The 18,854-nt window shown below is 37.4% G+C and overlaps 1 protein-coding gene across 1 annotated transcript in view; it reads left to right on the top strand.

Annotated features, from left to right (window-relative positions):
* The window catches only part of PDHX (pyruvate dehydrogenase complex component X), a 72,969-nt gene extending 58,755 nt beyond the window's left edge, over positions 1-14,214 (top strand). The window contains exons 8-11 of the mRNA XM_005690087.3: positions 3,006-3,064; positions 4,681-4,839; positions 10,635-10,699; positions 13,152-14,214. Coding sequence (XP_005690144.1) covers positions 3,006-3,064; positions 4,681-4,839; positions 10,635-10,699; positions 13,152-13,410 — 542 coding nt within the window. The 3' untranslated portion in view covers positions 13,411-14,214. The remainder of the gene's footprint in view (positions 1-3,005; positions 3,065-4,680; positions 4,840-10,634; positions 10,700-13,151) is intronic.

The following is an 18,854-nucleotide window of genomic DNA, read 5'->3' as shown; positions in this document are numbered from 1 at the left end:
AATAATTTTCCTAGTTCCTTCCTCTCATGAGACAGGAAACAGTACTATTTCAGTGAAGGTATGGATTCATATAGCGTCTGCATTGCCCAGATTTGGTTTATCCTTTCAATTAGGGATTTTCTGTTGAGTCTTCAAAGAACCCACATGATCCATGCATCTCCACTCCTCTTTCTTATATGAGGTTATAATCTATAACATTCTGTAAGCATGTTTCACACTGTTTTGTAACAATATGCAAATGAGAGTGTTTGATATTCCCTCACAGTGTATGTCCTACTCAGTTCAGTTCAGTTGCTCAGTAGGATCTGACTCTTTGCGACCCTGTGGACTGTAGCACGTCAGGTCTCCCTGTCCATCACCAGCTCCTGGAGTTTACTCAAACTCATGTTCATTGAGTCGGTGATGCCATCCAACCATCTCATCCTTTGTCTTCCTCTTCTCCTGCCTTCAGTCTTTCCCAGCATCAGGGTCTTTTCGAATGCGTCAGTTCTTCACATCAGGTGGCCAAAGTATTGGAATTTCAGCATCAGTCCTTCCAGTGAATATTCAGGACTGATTTCCTTTAGGATGGACCGGTTCGATCTCCTTGCAGTCCAAGGGACTCTCAAGAGTCTTTTCCAACACCGCAGTTCAAAAGCATCAATTCTTTGGCACTCAGCTTTCTTTATAGTCCAACTCTCACATCCATACATGATTACTGGAAAAACCATAGCTTTGACTAGACGGACGTTTATTGGCAAAGTAATGTCTCTGCTTTTTAATATGCTGTTTAGGTTGGTCATAGCTTTTCTTCCAAGAAGCAAATGTCTTAATTTCATGGCTACAGTCACCGTCTGCAGTGATTTTGGAGCCCCCAAAAATGAAGTCTCTCACTGTTTCCATTTTTTCCCCGTCTATTTGCCATGAAGTGATGGGACCAGATACCATGATCTTAGTTTTCTGAATGTTGAGTTTTAAGCCAACTTTTTCACTCTCCTCTTTCACTTTCATCAAGAGGCTCTTTAGTTCTTCACTTTCTACCCTAAGGGTGGTATCATCTGCATATCTGAGGTTATTGATATTTCTCCCAGCAATCTTGATTCCACTTTGTGTCAAACGTCCAGATTTTCACTTGATGTACTCTGCAAACAAGTTAAATAAGCAGGGTGACAGTATACAGCCTTGATATACTCCTTTCCCAATTTGGAACCCGTCTGTTCCATGTCCAGTTCTAACTGTTGTTTCTTGACCTGCATACAGATTTCTCAAGAGGCAGATCAGGTGGTGTGGTATTCCCATCTCTTTAAGAATTTTCCACAGTTATGTCCTACTCTGTTCTTAATAAAATGTTAGCAATGGTATCCTTTCTATATGTTTGAAAGGAATTTGGGGAAAACATCTTCTTTCCACATACTAGATTAGGGATGCCTATCAGAAATATAAGTGAAAATGTTATGTGAGAAAACGTGTGTTTGAGATGAAATTCGAGATACAGAAGGATTTAAGATAAAATTTGAAGGAATCATTGTCATATAAATGGTATCTGACTGAAAGAGAGTGAGCAGATTGTGGAATAAAACCAGGAGAGTCTAACACAAAGAGCAGAAAGAGAATGTGTTTCAAGATGAAGAAAGTGGTCAAATATAGGAGTATGATGAGGGTGGGAAATCAGGTGAGGACTGCCCACTAGGGCCCTAGATTTGGAAACCATCAGCTGGTAGGTGATTTGGGAAGCCTTCACTGGGGACACCTATGGATGGTAGGTAAAGTGAGAAGGATGCTGAGATACTTGAGCGATAAGCACAGTGAATTGATAAAAGTCTCTCAGCACTTTTACATCTTTTATATCCATTTATTTTTCTGCTCCTAAAGGAGTTTTAAACAAAGATATCTGTAGTTTTGGAAATCTGAACTATAAGAGCTGTGTATTAGAAAAGCAGCTGACAGTTACTATGACAGTTTGGCAGTACTTCGGTTTATGGTAATACATTTAATCCCTTTCTGAAATCTTAGCATGCCTTTGGAATGAACTGTTGTTTGTGTAAAATTCCATGATACTGTAGTAACTGGATTTGTGTATCCTCCACATACCATGACTAGATATTGATCTTAAAGTCTTTTTTCTAGAAGCCTATGCAATAAAGAATCAAATATAGTTTCCATTTTCTAACACTTTCATACGCACTGGTAAAGCAGAGGTATAAACTCAATGCTTTTGTTATGATCAGCCCTTTGGAAAGGGAGGGACCCCAGCTTTATCTTAAAATCATTATGTATACTGGAAGAACATTGATTTAATTGAATTCACCATAAAACTAGTGAGAGACCTCGTATCATTCATTACATTAGGATCCGTGCCAACATTGCTTCATCTTTGGCATTTACTATATCCTGTTTGGCTGAGTTAAAAACCAGCTCTTATTTAATGTAGTAATTTTAAATGTTTTTCATTGCATGCCTTGTCAGTAAAAAGAAATTTCTGAAAATCCCCCCCCGCCCCGCCCCGTGTGTGTGTATATATGTATACATATATATATATATATATGTGCTTATTTTTTTAAGGTGATTGTTCTAATATAATCAGTGTATTATAACGAGTACACAGGATACGGACTTGAAAAGGATTTGGAAGAAAATGAATCGTCTTGTAAACTTCCTGACTGGACATGCTGTGGACGGACAGACCATTTGTTATTTTAGAGACACAGGACTTGATTCTTTTTTTTCTGATTATGGTTGTCATGTATCTTTCAAGTACTTGTGTATGATATCTGAGCAATTTAAAAGAATTGTAATCAGGATTGGGAGTAAACATTTACATTCATGGTTAATATTATTTATCCAAGACCTTATATAATGCAAATTTTTCTACTCAAGGAAATCTTATGACTAAGCAAAGACCTGTAATATATTTTTTTTTTACCATTGTTTGTCAGTACAGTTCATAGTTTAAGTTTGAAATCATAATTGTTCATTTTAAAGTTTTATTTTGAATATTAACCATCATATGCTTATTTTTCTTTTAGATGACATTAAAGTATCAGTAAACGATTTTATCATCAAGGCAGCAGCTGTTACACTTAAAGTAAGTAGTAAAGCCCAGATAATTTTGGCTTCTAAAGTAGTCTCTAATTTTTTGGGCCAGACATTCTTCATTTGTGAGGATTTGTTTTGATTTATTTTCTTCTTTCATTTCGTTATTATCTATGAAGAATTTAAAATCCTCTGGAGGTTGGGGCTTTATTATTTGGACACAGTGGCATCGTTGCGTAAAAGAGTTGAGCCTTGAAAGATGAAGAAGTGAAATGAGTAGTTGAACAGTGATGAAATGGAAATCAGTGTAGCATACCTGTGAGAAACCTAAGTGGAAATTCATCCTAAGAGAGTGGTCAGGAATAAAATTAGAGAGATGGGGTGGAAGCAGATTGTGGATTGCTGTGCTTATATGACATGCTGGGAAGCTTGGAGGTAACTTGGCAGAAAGCGATGAATTTTTTGCAAAGAAATTAGCTGTTGCTTTCCATTTTTAAGCATCATTTTCTCTTGTGATAGTTCACAGCATTATCAACACACACTGTTTCCAGGCATTTGGTAATTTCTTCCATTTTTTTCATCCTCGGTGTAGTTGTATGTGTATTAAATATGTACATGCTCATATGTAGTATATGTTGCTGTTTTGGTTGCTAAGTCATGTCTGGCTGTTTGTGACCCAATGGATTGTAGCCTGCCAGACTTCTCTGTCCATGGGATTTCCCAGGCAAGAATACTGGAGTGGGTTGCCACATTACCATTTCCTTCTCCAGGGGATCTTCCCGACCCAGGAATCTCTTGCATGAGCAAGCAGATTCCTTACTACTAAGCCACCAGCAAAGCCCCATATGTAGTATATAGCATATGTTAATGAAGCCTAGGAAATCTCTCTTAAATAGGAAAATCATTTATTAAGGGTCTGCTAATATCTCCCAGGGCTACACTAAGAAGTCAGGTTCCCTTATACCACAGGAATAATGTGGTTGAATGTCACTACCCCTCTACTCTCTTCTCTTCTTCTCAAAGTCATGTCAGTCATCATATGAGGCAGGAAGGCTCACAAACATTAAATACTCCCCAGCAGTTAGGTTTGGAGAAGGCAGTGGCACCCCACTCCAGTACTCTTGCCTGGAAAATCCCATGGACAGAGGAGTCTGGTAGGCTGCAGTCCATGGGGTTGCGAAGAGTCGGACACGACTGAGTGACTTCACTTTGACTTTTCACTTTCATGCATTGGAGAAGGAAATGACAACCCACCCCAGTATTCTTGCCTAGAGAATCCCAGGGATGGGGGAGCCTGGTGGGCTGCCATCTAAGAGGTTGCACAGAGTCGGACACGACTGAAGTGACTTAGCAGCAGCAGCAGCAGCAATTAGGTTTAAGAAAAAAAGCCTTTTTCTTAACCATGATATAAAGAGATCAAAACATGTATGTATCATCAGAATTTCCTTAACCTTGCTTCAAAAAAGATAGTGTGTTTATTCATCCCAAACATACAAGTTATTTAATATAGAGGTACAACCCACTTTCTTCAAATCAAATTTTTATTTCTTTCCTTCAGTCTAGCTATATTCACTTTTAAAAATGCATGACATTAATTATTTTTCTCTAATAACCTTAGTCTAAAGCTCCTTCTTTAATAACATGTTTTTTTCTACTTATGCTTTCTAGCAAATGCCTAGTGTTAATGCAAGCTGGGATGGAGAGGGTGCAAAGCAACTGCCCTGTGTTGACATTTCAGTGGCTGTGGCAACAGATAGAGGTCTAATTACACCAGTCATAAAAGATGCTGCTGCTAAGGGTCTACAGGAGATTGCTGACTCTGTAAAGGTAGGTCTTAAGCAATACTATACTTGCAAAATGTTGGAATTTACTTTCTGGGAAAGACTTGACATGATCTAGTCACACTGTGAGATAGATGTGTGTGTGTGTGTGTGTGTGTGTGTGTGTGTGTGTGTGTGTGTGTGTGAGAAAGAGAGCTTTTTGGTATTTTGAAATGATTATCGATGATGTATACATGTTTTTAAGTTTTGATCCAAATACAACCCATTTTAAGATTATTTTGCATTCAAACATTCAGAAATAACATGCATATTTAGGGCCAGCTGCATTCAAGCTACAGATGACTGCTTTATTTCCCAAAGTCCATAATTTGACCCTAAATATAATATTTTAGATAGATTTTAAAGTTAAAGCTGAAACTATATTTTTATTAAAGTGCTCACTTTTCACAGGAGTTTATTCTTAAAAGTTTATTCATTTCCTCTCTAGGGTTGAGACCACTGAAAGTACTTAGTATTCTAGAAGCAAAATTTTTGTTTTTTTCCCCTGGGCTCTAATATGGAAGAATCAGCTCTCACCAAAATTACTGCATTGAATAGGCAAGGAACATGCACAATAGGTCAGCTTTGACAGCCTTGATTAATTTCCAAAGGTAATTTTTCACAGAAGTATCCCAGATCTTGAAGTGTTACCTTTGAAAATTTCAGATTCATTTAGATAAGTGATTCTTTTTCCGTTTAATAAGGACCTGAGATATATATGTGTGTGTGTGTGTGTGTGTGTAAAACAAGTTATAAGGGGGATTAAAAAGTAGAATATAAGACTTCTTTATGGAGCTGTATAAATATGTAGACCTACTTACCCCAGATAAATAAATGAATGGAAAGTGTAAGTTGCTCAGTCATGTCCAACTCTTTGCAACGTCCATGGAATTGTCCAGGCCAGAATACTAGAGTGGGTAGCCTTTCCCTTATCCAGGGGATCTTCCCAACCCAAGGATCGAACCCAGGTCTCCTGCACTGCAGACAGGTTCTTTACCAGCTGAGCCACCAGAGAAGCCCAAGAATACTGGAGTGGGTAGCCTATCCCTTCTTTAGCAGATCTCCCCAACCCAGGACTTGAACGATGCTCTCCTGCATTGCAGGCAGATTCTTGACCAGCTGAGCTACCAGTGAAGCCCCAGTGAGTGGAAGGTAATCTAATTTAAAATGCGTAGTCTTGGATCTTAGAGTTAAATATAATTACAGGTGACCTTAGTGGAATTTGCGTACTTAGATCTTTGTTCCCTCCTCTTTGGAAAGATTTGCAGAGTGTTTTTATATTTAAAAAAGGAACATTTTTAAAATTGAAGGGTGGTATTCAAAAGTTAAAGTAATAAAGGTTGGATTACTTAGATGCTGCACACCTTTTTTTCATGAAGAGTTTTCAGCAGCAGTGAAATACATGTAATTTTAGTGTTTTTGTGACATTCCTATGAGATTGAACAGTAGAATTAGAATTTCCTTTAACTATAGAGTTAAAAATTAACTGTTATGGGGAGATTTCTTTGATTCTAACCAGTTTATCAATTTTAGTCCTATAATATGATTCTTAAATCAGCTATGTTAGCATTCGCTGTTCGTTGCATACTAAAAGAAACTAGGTTGAGGTGGTTAGGAAGCAGTGTCACCTGCTTGCCAGCAGTGGGAAGGGCCCTCCCAGCCCTTGGGAATGTCCCAGGGCCTCTGGTGGTCCTTGAGCGTTTCCTGTAACTCCTAGCAGCTCCTGGGTCTGCTTGCTCTGGCTACTTGTCTGAGCTTCCCATTCTGCCTGCCTCTCTCCCACCTCAAGGTCGGTGATTAACACTCCACTAGGGCTGCCGTCTATGGGGTCGCACAGAGTCGGACACGACTGAAGCGACTTAGCAGCAGCAGTAGCAGCAGGGCTTCCCTCATAGCTCAGTTGGTAAAGAATCCGCCTGCAGTGCAGGAGACCCCGGTTTGATTCCTGGGTCGGGAATATCCCTTGGAGAAGGGATAGGCTACCCACTCCAGTATTCTGGCCTGGAGAATTCCATGGATTGTATAGTCCGTGGGGTCTCTAAGAGTTGGACACAACTGAGCGACTTTCGCTTCCTTATCTTATCTTATAATGTACCAGACAGTAGGCTAAGCGCTTCACTCAATCTTAATAGCTTTATATCATAGTTGGAACCTTAACTTCAAATTGAAGAAACTGAGATTTAGCACTTTTAAGAAATTTGCCCACAGTGTTGCATCTAGAAAGCACTAGAAGTTGTTTGTTTAAACCCAGGCATTTCTCAGTTCAAATGCCACTTTCTTAGGCCTTCTGTGGCTTCCATAGCTAAAGTAGGTTCCTGAATAAACAATTACCCTGTTTATTGTCTTCGTATGGTTTATAAGTCTTTGAATTTACCTTGTTTATTTATTTGTCGACCCCTCTATGTTCCTGACACTCTGATGTTGACTGTCTTGTTCATTGCCATATATCTAATTCTGGATGGTACTTAGAAGATAATAGTTGCTCAGTTGAATAGTTAAATTTATATATTCAACTAGTTGAATTTATTTAAATTAAAGTATATTCAAATAGTTGAATTTATTTAAAAGAAAGGTTTCAGTAAAAACTATTCTGTTGGAAGTAGTTTTTCAAGGAATTTGTTAGACTGTGAATATCTATCCATGGACTCCAAGTTAAGAACGCCTGCTCTGAGTACTTCTTGACGCTTAAGAATCACAAGGTTGTCAGTGTGTGGGACTAAAGGCATGCTTCAGCAAAGTTCAGGTTTATATTTCCTAAATAAAGTAATACAGTAACAAGCTTTAAACTCCATGCTATTCTTCATTAATTACAGTAGTTTTAAGAGACCGAAGCAAAGTTTACCTCATTCAGTTCAGTCAGTCACTCAGTCGTGTCCGACTCTTTGCAACCCCATGAATCGCAGCACGCCAGGCTTCCCTGTCCATCACCAACTCCTGGAGTTCACTCAGACTCACGTCCATCGAGTCAGTGATGCCATCCAGCCATCTAATCCTCTGTCATCCCCTTCTCCTCCTGCCCCCAATCCCTCCCAGCATCAGGGTCTTTTCCAATGAGTCAACTCTTTGCATGAGGTGGCCAAAGTATTAGAGTTTCAGCTTTACCATCATTCCTTCCAAAGAAATCCCAGGGTTGATCTCCTTCAGAGTGGACTGGTTGGATCTCCTTGCAGTCCAAGGGACTCTCAAGAGTCTTTTCCAACACCACAGTTCAAAAGCATCAATTCTTCAGCGCTCAGCCTTCTTCACAGTGCAACTCTCACATCCATACATGACTACTGGAAAAACCATAGCCTTGACTAGACGGACCTTAGTCGGCAAAGTAATGTCTCTGCTTTTGAATATACTTTCTAGGTTGGTCCTAACTTTTCTTCCAAGGAGTTAGGGTCTCTTAATTTCATGGCTGCAGTCACCATCTGCAGTGATTTTGGAGCCCCAAAAAATAAAGTTTGACACTGTTTCCACTGTTTTCCCATCTATTTCCCATGAAGTGATGGGACCGGATGCCATGATCTTCGTTTTCTGAATGTTGAGCTTTAAGCCAACTTTTTCACTCTCCTCTTTCACTTTCATCAAGAGGCGTTTTAGTTCCTCTTCACTTTCTGCCATAAGGGTGGTGTCATCTGCCTATCTGACAGATGATATGATATTGATATTTCTCCCAGTTATTGATATTTCTCCTGGCAATCTTGATTCCAGCTTGTGTTTCTTCCAGTCCAGCATTTCTCACTAGTAGCCAATAAATTTTTTGAATGAATTAGTAAGGAATGTGATATATTTTGGGCTTCCCTGGTTGCTTAGCAGTAAAGAATCCGCCTGCAATGCAGGAGACACGGGTTTGATCCCTGAGTTGGGAAGATTCCCTGAAGGAGGGCATGGCAACCCACTCCAGTATTCTTGCCAGGAGAATCCGCATGGACAGAGGAGCCTGGTGGGCTACGATCCATAGGGTCACAAAGAATCAGACATGACTGAAATGAATTAGTGTGCACACACGAGGTAATTTTAGAAATAGTTGCTAATTAGCTTGTATTATGTCCTGTCAACTGGATGGTTCGGGGAACACATGCTTTGATTTTTAAGTTCACATTACCAGGAAATACCAATGAGGATTAATTACCTTTAGAACCAGTGATACTCATCAGAATCTATCCTTATTCCATGCTTTCTTGAGTTCATTGACATGAATATCCTACTGATACATTTTGGGTTTATAGAGATTTTTTAAGAGTACATTATGTATGCTTGCAGTCTGTTTGTTTTTTTTTTTTTTAATAATAAATGTTTTTTATTTCTTTTAGCCTGGTAACTTATCAGGGTGTGTTGTGATCATCTGCCTTTAGAGAAAAGCTTTTAAAGTTCATATGATACGTGCTTGCTGTTCAGATCATGTGAAGTTATATTGCTTAAGGCAGGAAAAAAATGCATTTGCCGATTGTTCTCTCTATTTGTGATATTCCAAGTACAAGTCTAAATTCATCTCTTAATTTTCGTTCTGGATCTATATAGTTTTGTAAGTGACTGTGTACTAACAACATAAACCTGTAATTGATGCGTTTGGCAGTAAGTCACAATGATGTGTTGAGATCATTTTTAGGTTTTTACAGAATGTTTTATTTTTCAAAAATTGAATCATCTATGATTTAAAATTAAATAGCGATCAGTGGTAATTGTAAATGTATCTTTGTTATCTATATAATACATCATATTGAATAAGCCCTAGATTTGTATCATCTACCCAATGACAATAGCTTCATTTATCCCTGCTCTCTAAAATAATTCCTTATTATTCATATGTAATGATTCAGTCTCTGTCCCCTTGCTTTTGAAGCATTGAAAAATAAAAATTAAGAGAAGTATGGTTAATTGCAAGTACAAGTAGAGAAAAATTCACCTGCTTTTCGCTTTCAGAGTGTTATCTGTCTTTCCCTCTGTACGTTTTTAGACCTCAGCTTTAGGGTGACATGAAATGACTACATTTTTACATCCCTTGTAGCAGCGTAGACTAGGTCATTCAGGAAATGCTTTAGCTCTAGGATCAAAAACAACAACAAAAAGTCCATATTCTAGGGCTTTGTAGTTCCACTTCTGAGAAATCATGTGAAATAATTCAAAAGAAACAAATTAACCAAATTACACCACTAGGAAAATGACTGAATTGTGGCAGATGCAATCTTTAGAATGTTAAACAGACATTTAAAAAATCAGTTACAAAGAATAACAACACTGAAGCTGCTTGTAATATTGTGAAGTAAATATAAAATTCTGGGTTTTTTTAAACAACTATTTGAAATTAGTTTGTTATGGGTAAAAGAGAAGCATATGCTGAAAGATGAAAGTTGATGTGCTGGTTGTGAGACTGTTGCCACTGAATAATTTATTTAAAAGGTACTAAACTAACAAAAAGGGCTCTTCTTATATTTTGTCTTGCAAGAAAAAAAGTCTATAGGCAAAGCAGAAAATTGCCTTGTATATATAAAGAACACTCAAACATTCTACATAGTATACAAGATAATTCCAATATTTGAACAGTTTTTAAAAGGAAATGATTTTTCTAGAGTTTTGATTCACAGATTTATAGCTTCTTGGATTAACTGTGCTCTAACTTACTCATTTTTAAATGTGTTAGAGAAAATTATATATATATAAGTTTAAAATGTATATGTACATGCATATGTATGTATACTCTCTTATAAAGTCAAGGCCTATCAAAGATGAGAGTATACCCTATAAAAATATTTAAAGTGACAAAATCAGCTATATAATGTAGTGTTGGTTATCATGCTCTGTTTATATTTTTCTCAGGCTCTATCAAAGAAAGCCAGAGATGGAAAATTGTTACCTGAAGAATACCAAGGAGGATCTTTTAGGTAAAATTTAAACTCTTAATTATTGGTAGCGTGAAACAGACATAAGATTTATAAAGTACTTGTCAACCTGTTTTATTTTCTGAAACTTGTTTAAAAAATTTAAGCTAAATATACTTTAGACAAGAGAATATGTGAAAATGTTCTTCAGACTAGTTAGGCTTTTGTATTAAAGCTAGTAGAAAGCCATTAGGGTTTGCTGGTTAGCCCATTCAGATGTTCATAGAATGACATTCAGGTTCTGACATATAGTAAGTAGGTGTATAAACCTCAACTATTTTTTTTCTACTTGTGATTTATTTTAAGGTTCCTTGGGGTTAGGTCCCTTGGGGTAAAATAGTAACACTCTGACTCTTGAGTTATCATCAGGTCTATTCTTGTTTAAGTGTAATAACTTACATACAGTAAAGTACACTGAATGTAGCTGGAATGTTTTACAAAGTGAAGAAATCTGTGTAACCGACCAAAGCAAGATTATGAACATTACTTCCATGTCATAAGCTTCCCTTTCTCTCTCCTAATTCTGACCGCCTAGAGGGTAACCGCAATTCTGAAAGTTATTGCCAACGTTTTTGTTTTGCCAGTGTTGATCTTTATATAAATACATATTCTTCAGTGTCTGACTTCTTTCATTCAGCATTAATGTCTGTGAGATGAGCTATGTTGTGTGAAAGTCATTTGCTCATTCTTGCACTGTAGCATTGTGTAGTATCCTGCATAAATATGCTAGTGTCCATTTCCCTGTTGCTGGGCATTTGTGTTGTTCACAGTTTCGTGCTCTTACAAATGCTGATGCCATGAACATTCTGAATTGTCAGTGTCTTATGGTGACTATATGTATGTATTTTTTTTTTTTAATAAACCTGAAAGTAGAATTGCTGGGTTTATGTCGTTAGTAGATTCTGCCAGATAGCTTTTCGAAATGGTTCTACCATTTTTTGCTTCCATCAACAGTGTATGAGAATTTCTGTTGCTTCATATTCTTGTTAACTCTTGGTATTGTTAGGTTTTAGTCAGTCTTGGGGTTGTAGCCCACCAGGCTCCTCTGTCCAAGGGATTCTCCAGGCAAGAATACTGGAGTGGGTTGCCATTCCCTCCTCCAGGGAATCTTCCCGACCCAGGGATCAAACCTGTGTCTCATACATCTCCTGCGCTACCACTGATACCACCTGGGAAGCCCAAGGGAAATGAAAATTAATGATGTTGAATACTGTCTTCATTTATCTGTCAGCCATTTGGGTATCTGGTTACTTATCAGGTAAAACACCTGCTAAAGTTTGTGTCTGTTTTTTAAAATGTGTTATAGGAGTTTCTTTTTCCTGATACACAGACTTTTTAGGATATATATTATTTCAAATACTTTTCCCACTTTGTACCTTGCCTTTGAAACTTGCCTGATGGTGTTTTTTAATGAACAGAAGTTCTGAGTTAGTAAAATCCTATTTATCAGTATTTTTCTTTGTTGTTAGTACTCTTTTTTTTTAAAGGTCAAAGTTCTCTTTTTTTCCCCATGTGGATAATTAATTGACTAACTGTCAGTTATTGAAACCATTACTACTCTATAGCATTGAGAAGGTAACCATGTTTGGTTCTTTTCTGTATTCTCTCTCCTTTTCAGTTGGTCTGTTTGTCCTTTGCTTGCTTAATGCAAGCTAATTGTAATTTTTGATCTGTGACAGTGAAAGTCTTCCAGTTTTGTTCACCATCAAGATTGTCTTTCCTGGCTTTGTATTTCCAAATAAAATTTTAAATCAGCTTGTCTTTTTTCATACACACATGCAGTGACCTTGCTGGGATTTTTGTTGGGATTGCATTGAATTGTTTGATCGATTTAAGTTTAAGGAGAATTGACATCCTTATAGCATTGAGTCTTACTAGTGAATGAACATGGTATATACCAGTGTTTACTTAGTTATTTGATTTCTTTCAGCTGTATTTTGTAATTTTTTGTTTAGGGATCAGATATATGTTTATTAGATTTAGATTTTTTATACTATTATAAATGGCATTGTATTAATTTTTTCTAATGAAAGCAACTTGTATATAGATACAGATTTTTACATTGACTTATATAGTGGTTTAGCTAAATTCACTTACCTTACTCGTTTATCTGTAGATGCTTAGATTTTCTTTGTACACAGTCAGTTCATCTTCAAACAAGGTTTTATTTCTTTTTTCTAACCCTTATACTCTTCTAGTTCTTTTTTTCTTTCTATTTCTTTTTCTTGCCATATTTCTCTGCCTGGGGCTTACAGTTCAGTGCTGAATATCTGTTTATATTAGGTACAGTATTTCTGTGTTGTTACTTGCTTTCTTTTTGATACTATAGTAAATGGTATTCTTTGGTCTTTGAGTAACTGGGCACAGTTTTTCAGTAAAGTAAAAATGTATGACTCAGGGAAAGGGTTCTTTGGTTCAAGACATACCACGTTCAGAGCTTTTTGTTTTCCCCTAGTATTTCCAACTTGGGGATGTTTGGCATCGATGAATTTACTGCCGTGATCAACCCTCCTCAGGCCTGCATTTTGGCGGTAGGGAGATTCCGACCTGTGCTGAAGCTCACTCAAGATGAAGAGGGGAATGCCCAGCTGCAGCAGCGTCAGCTCATAACGGTCACCATGTCCAGTGACAGCCGGGTGGTAGACGATGAACTGGCCACCAGGTTTCTGGAAAGTTTTAAAGCAAACCTGGAGAATCCTCTCCGACTTGCCTGATCCTCAAAGATAAGAAGTTGGTCTTTGGCTTAGTTAATTGTATTGCTGTTACTGAGAAACATACACTATAGGAAAACAATTAGGTATTTAAGTATGAAGTGGGTGAAATGTGTATTTATTTAAGGTGAAAGAGTTTGACCTGCGTTGTCTTCATTTTCATTTGGGTTTGATGTTATGGAAGTAAATAATAAACTGTAACTAATAGAAGAGTGAGAACATTTGGTTAGTCAGATGCATCCTTAGTTTAACCACTGGCGCTGTACTAAAGGGATGTTAAGCTAGATGTGAATTAAATTAGATGTTTGGCTCAGTGGAGCATTTTAGGATATTTGAGGATGTATGATAAACTGTAAAATCAAAAAATTTTAGAACTCTACTTGTGTTGGAATTAGAAGTGGTCTTCAAAGAGATACCCATTATTGTATCAGTGAGACCTCACTTTTACAAGCACTGCTCTAGATATACTTGAACAATTTAATATGTACAGAAGTTTATTCTGGATACTAGTAAATAAATAAGAATCACACTGCATTAGGGGTTGTGGCAACATTATTGAATTTTTTATGTATATAAAGCCATATGTTTTAAAGCGGTTTTTATCAGTCTTATTTTACACTTCCATGACACTGTGAACTTGAAGAATTTTTTTAAAAATTAATGATGAAAAAAGAGACCAAAATATTTGTTTTGATAATGAATTATAGTTAAAATATCTAAAACTTCAGAAATAAACTGCTCGCTTACCTTCATACTGAGTTGGAATATATTAAAATAAATCATGTAATTTCCTGCCAAACATTTTAATTTAGTGTTATTTGAATACAATGTGTTGTTAATACATTTTAATCAAGTTTATATTGTGTAATAAACTATAAGAAAATATAAAAATTTCTATTGTATTTTAAACATTAGGGCACAGAAGTTTAGTACCTTGAAATAGATTTGTAATTTCCCTGGAACAGCTTCAGTGAGATCCTACAGAAGGAGAGAAGAAATTTAAAATTACAGTTAACCCGTGAACAGCTCAGGTAGGTAATGGTGGCCCGTGTAGTTGAAAATCTGTGTTTAAGTTTACAGTCGATCCTCATGAGTCGATCCTTCCCTGGTTCTGCATCCGGGAAGTCAACCAAATGGGGATTGGGTTATAGTAGGTACTTACTGAAAAAACTCCATGTGTTAAGTGGACGTGCACAGTTCAAACTCGTGTTGTTCTGGGGTCACCTGTAATATGACATTAGGAAAATAATGGATGTGGAATGTACAACTTCAGAAGGAGTAGAAGAGAAAACCTGTCAAGCAGGTGAGAACTGTCCTTTTTATTCCATTGGTAATATGAAAGTTTGACTACTTCTTGTAAAGGTTAGAACTTCTTTTAACAACTCTGCTACACTTGACAGACTAACTAAACCTGGAATTGGATGGATTTAATTTACCAGTCACTCCCAGTTGCTTGTGGTATAAGTTGTATGTTATGACGTGATGAACTACTTACGCTATAACAAAAGAGCTTTCTAAAATGATTAGAGCCCCAATGTAACAATTGCTAAGATGCTTAATCCACTTACTCAGCCATTCTTTAAAAATAGTCTTCAAAACTTTTGTCATATTAACAGTTATACTAAAAATTGTAAGCAAATGCTATTTTCAAAATAACTTTCATAAGTCACATTATTTTCAGTTCATTTTAACTGAAAAAAAATTTTTTTCTTCTAATTTTTATGTCTGAAGAATAGAGCATGAGGCAGCCATAAGTGACCCTTGGCCTAGAGTTTTGCTTTGCCAATGGACTAACACTCTTCTGTAGTCATGCCTGATCAGTAGCCACTACACTGATCAGTAGTCACATCTGTTTCCTGGTAGGTGAAGTGGGTGATACTTGGCCCTGCCTGCCTTTCAGAGCTATCCTGCCTTCCACAGGAGAGATGCTCCATAAATTCAAGACATTTTAATTCTTCAGGGACATCACAGCCAAACTTTTCCTGTAATCAGTTGCTTCTCATGGCTTGAGTTCTCAGCTGTTGGTATAGATGCTCATTCATTCTGACTAACAGTGTTTTCTCTAATATATCTATACTGCCTTGGTTTATGGAAGGGTCAGAGAAATAACACCAATTTGAGAAAGAGGTGTGGTGTCCTTACAGAGAAAGCGATGGCAGCCCACTCTAGTACTCTTGCCTAGAAAATCCCATGGACAGAGGAGTCTGGTAGGCTGCAGTCCATGGGGTCGCTAAGAGTCGGACACGACTGAGTGGCTTCACTTTCGCTTTTCACTTTCATGCATTGGAGAAGGAAATGGCAACCCACTCCAGTGTTCTTGCCTGGAGAATCCCAGGGATGGGGGAGCCTGGTGGGCTGCCATCTGTGGGGTCGCACAGAGTTGGACACGACTGAGGCGACTTAGCAGCAGCAGCAGCAGCAGCGTGGCGTCCTTGATTGGGATGGTTACAGAGAATGAACTGAGTGCTATACGAGCAGGCTATCTTCCACATTTTAAATTTATTTATAGTACTGACAGGATGTGAAAATGAAACTTTATACGTGTTGTGTTTTGTTTTCCTTTCTAATTTAAATAAGGGTAATGACCAAAATGTTGAGAAGACTGGTAAGGGAAAGGCAACACATATTCCAGTTAACACTTGGGCATGAAAATATCAGTGAATATTAGAATTGATAAGTCAAAATGGCCCTGCTTCTCCCTGACTGCAACTTGTACTTAGCATTTTCAGGCACAGTTTGCTCACTGACTGTTTTCTGGCAGATTAAAATCTTTATTATGCTGCTAGCCAGACTCTTTTGAAACATTGCTAAGAAATTGATATGTACTGGTCTGAGTGTACATATCAAATGGAACTTCTGCTTTTAGTTTTGTTTTTTTTTTTCCTTTTGGCATTTTGGACTTAATTTCACAGTAAATTGTAAAGGCCAGATATTTGGGCATTATGCGAAAAGTAAAACTAGTTTCCTAACCGTTATTCAAAGATAGGTGGTGCTGTGAGTTAATATACTGAGAGTATGGGAGAAAAATAAAAATAACAATTCTTAGTTTTCAAGGAAAATGTATCCTCGTTACACATTGCATCATGGTCATGAAGTGATGAGATAAAAGAATGAAGTGTGTTCCAGGTAAGAATTAACCATTATTTCAAATGTGACGCGGAAACTTGTTGACTTTTGGAAAAGGAAGCAACAGTGTAGAATCACTTTCAAGTTAATTTGGCCACAATATATAAGATCCATTGATTAGATTCTCTGCCAGGTCAGGGGAGTTAACGAACGGAGAACTTAAGAATATTTGACGTGTTCATTTGCGGTGGCATGTTATGAGTATTTCCTAAAGGAAATCAACCCTGAATATTCATTGTAAGAGCTGATGCTAGAGCTCCAATATTTTGGCCACCTGATGCAAGAGCCAACTCATTGGAAAAGACCCTGGTGCTAGGAAGAATTGAGGGCAAGAGGAGAAGGGGCTGACAGGATGAGATAGTTGGATGGCATCACTGACTCAATGGACATGAGTTTGAGCAAGCTCTAGGAGACAGGGAAGCCTGATGTGCTGCAGTCCATGGGGTCACAAAGTTGAACATGACTTAGTGACTGAACAATAACAGCATTATGAATATGTGGGGTAGGTGTGTGCTGTCAGGCAATGCAGTAACAGTGATGCAGTTTCCCAGTCCAAAACAGAACCTTCCCTGGCCCTCATCACCAGTGAACAAATGGTTAAGATTCTGATAAGTTATATACAGCAAATGCTATATTTCAGGAAACATTTTGACTTTATAAATGGGAAATGCAGCAATCTTCTATTAAAATCATTTAAAATACTTTTGTAGATTTTTTAAATTGTTTTCCAGCGTTTGTATTGATCTCGAGAGAAAGAGACTGCTGGGTTTTAAGGATTTGTGGTTTGGCTACTTGTAATATTGAAGACACTGTTTAATTGAAATTTAAGGTATAAAGATGTATTTTGAAAAACCATTAGCCTCTATTAGTAACAGTCTTTGACTTCTTTGATCATGTAAAATTTACTTTGACATTTTATCACTTACCAGTCTTTTTTAATTTATTTGTCAGCACCAGTGTTAGCTGCAGCGCATGGGATCTTTGGTCTTCATTGCAGCAGGCAGTATCTAGTCGCAGCATGCGAACTCTTTAATTGCGGCATGTGGGATCTAGTTCCCTGACCAGGGTTTGAACCCTGAACTGGGAGCTTGGAGTTTTAGCCACTGGACAACCAGGGAAGTTCCTTACCTATATTTTTTGCAACAAATCCAAGCAGCCTTTTCCTTCCTAGCAAAGTGTTAATAGCTACTTTTTAAACCTCTAATTTAAGATATGTATGGTATATACAGTTAAGGGAAACTCGGACTTTTATTAAAAGTTGAGAAACTATTAGCAAAATCATTGCTTATTCCTGATTTTTCTTTATTCACACCTAGAGTAATTTATTTTTTCTGAGATTTCTTAGTTTATGAAATTATTACTCCTATAATTTAAAAAAAATGAGTCCTTAAAAGACAAGGCGATTGTGGTCATATTAAGTTATATTATTCATAGCACTTTATAAAGCATAAAGTATTATACAAATATGTTAACTTTTTAATCCCGTGAATTACACTTGTTCTACTGGCATTATAGCTATAAGGTGTGTGTGTGTGCTTAGTCGCTCAGTCATGTTGGACTCTTTGTGACCCCATGGACTGCAGCCCGCCAGGCTCCTCTGTCCATGGGGATTCTCCAGGCAAGAATACTGCAGTGGGTTGCCATTTCCTTCTCCAGGGGATCTTCCCAACCCAGGGATCCAACCCAGGTCTCCCACATTGCAGGCGGATTCTTTACCGTTGGAGACACCAGGGAAGGTGGTACTTAATAAATTACCATCCTTCTCTGCGGAGCTACTGGTCTTTAGTACATCATCTCCCACATTTGCATCCTTAAATCAAAAATATTTTAAGCCTAGTTTTCAGCTTTATCTGTAAATTACTGTGCTGTTGGTAAAAAACCTCATTTCTGTGCCTCAGAATTCTCTTACCTATAAAGTGAAGAAATAAGAGGGAAATGAATCACATTTTTGGTTATTTATCTTCTTTAATCTTCTCAGTTTTATGAGGTAGGTATATGCTACTTTATGACCATCATTGCAAGGCAGACTAGGGAAACAAACTCAGGGATTACGTGAGTGGCACACAGCTCAGAAGTGCCACAACTGGGATTTGAACCTAGGTCTTTGCAGTGCCAAAATTCAAGCTCCCCACACTGCAGTATATAACCCTCTAGGTTGTGTTATTTCAGCTGGGATAGTTCTGTATTCAGATACCATTTTACATTTGCAGCAGTTGTTTTCCAGCAGACAGCAAAATTATAGGAGCAGGTAAAAATCAAGTTTTACTTTTACAGTTTGGTATTTCTAATGCTAAATATCAAGTTAGTTTGTTCTTTCAATG

Source organism: Capra hircus, chromosome 15 (assembly GCF_001704415.2).
Source record: "Capra hircus breed San Clemente chromosome 15, ASM170441v1, whole genome shotgun sequence".
NCBI classification, from domain to species: Eukaryota; Metazoa; Chordata; class Mammalia; order Artiodactyla; family Bovidae; genus Capra; species Capra hircus.
This window is presented reverse-complemented; position numbering and strand designations above follow the sequence as displayed.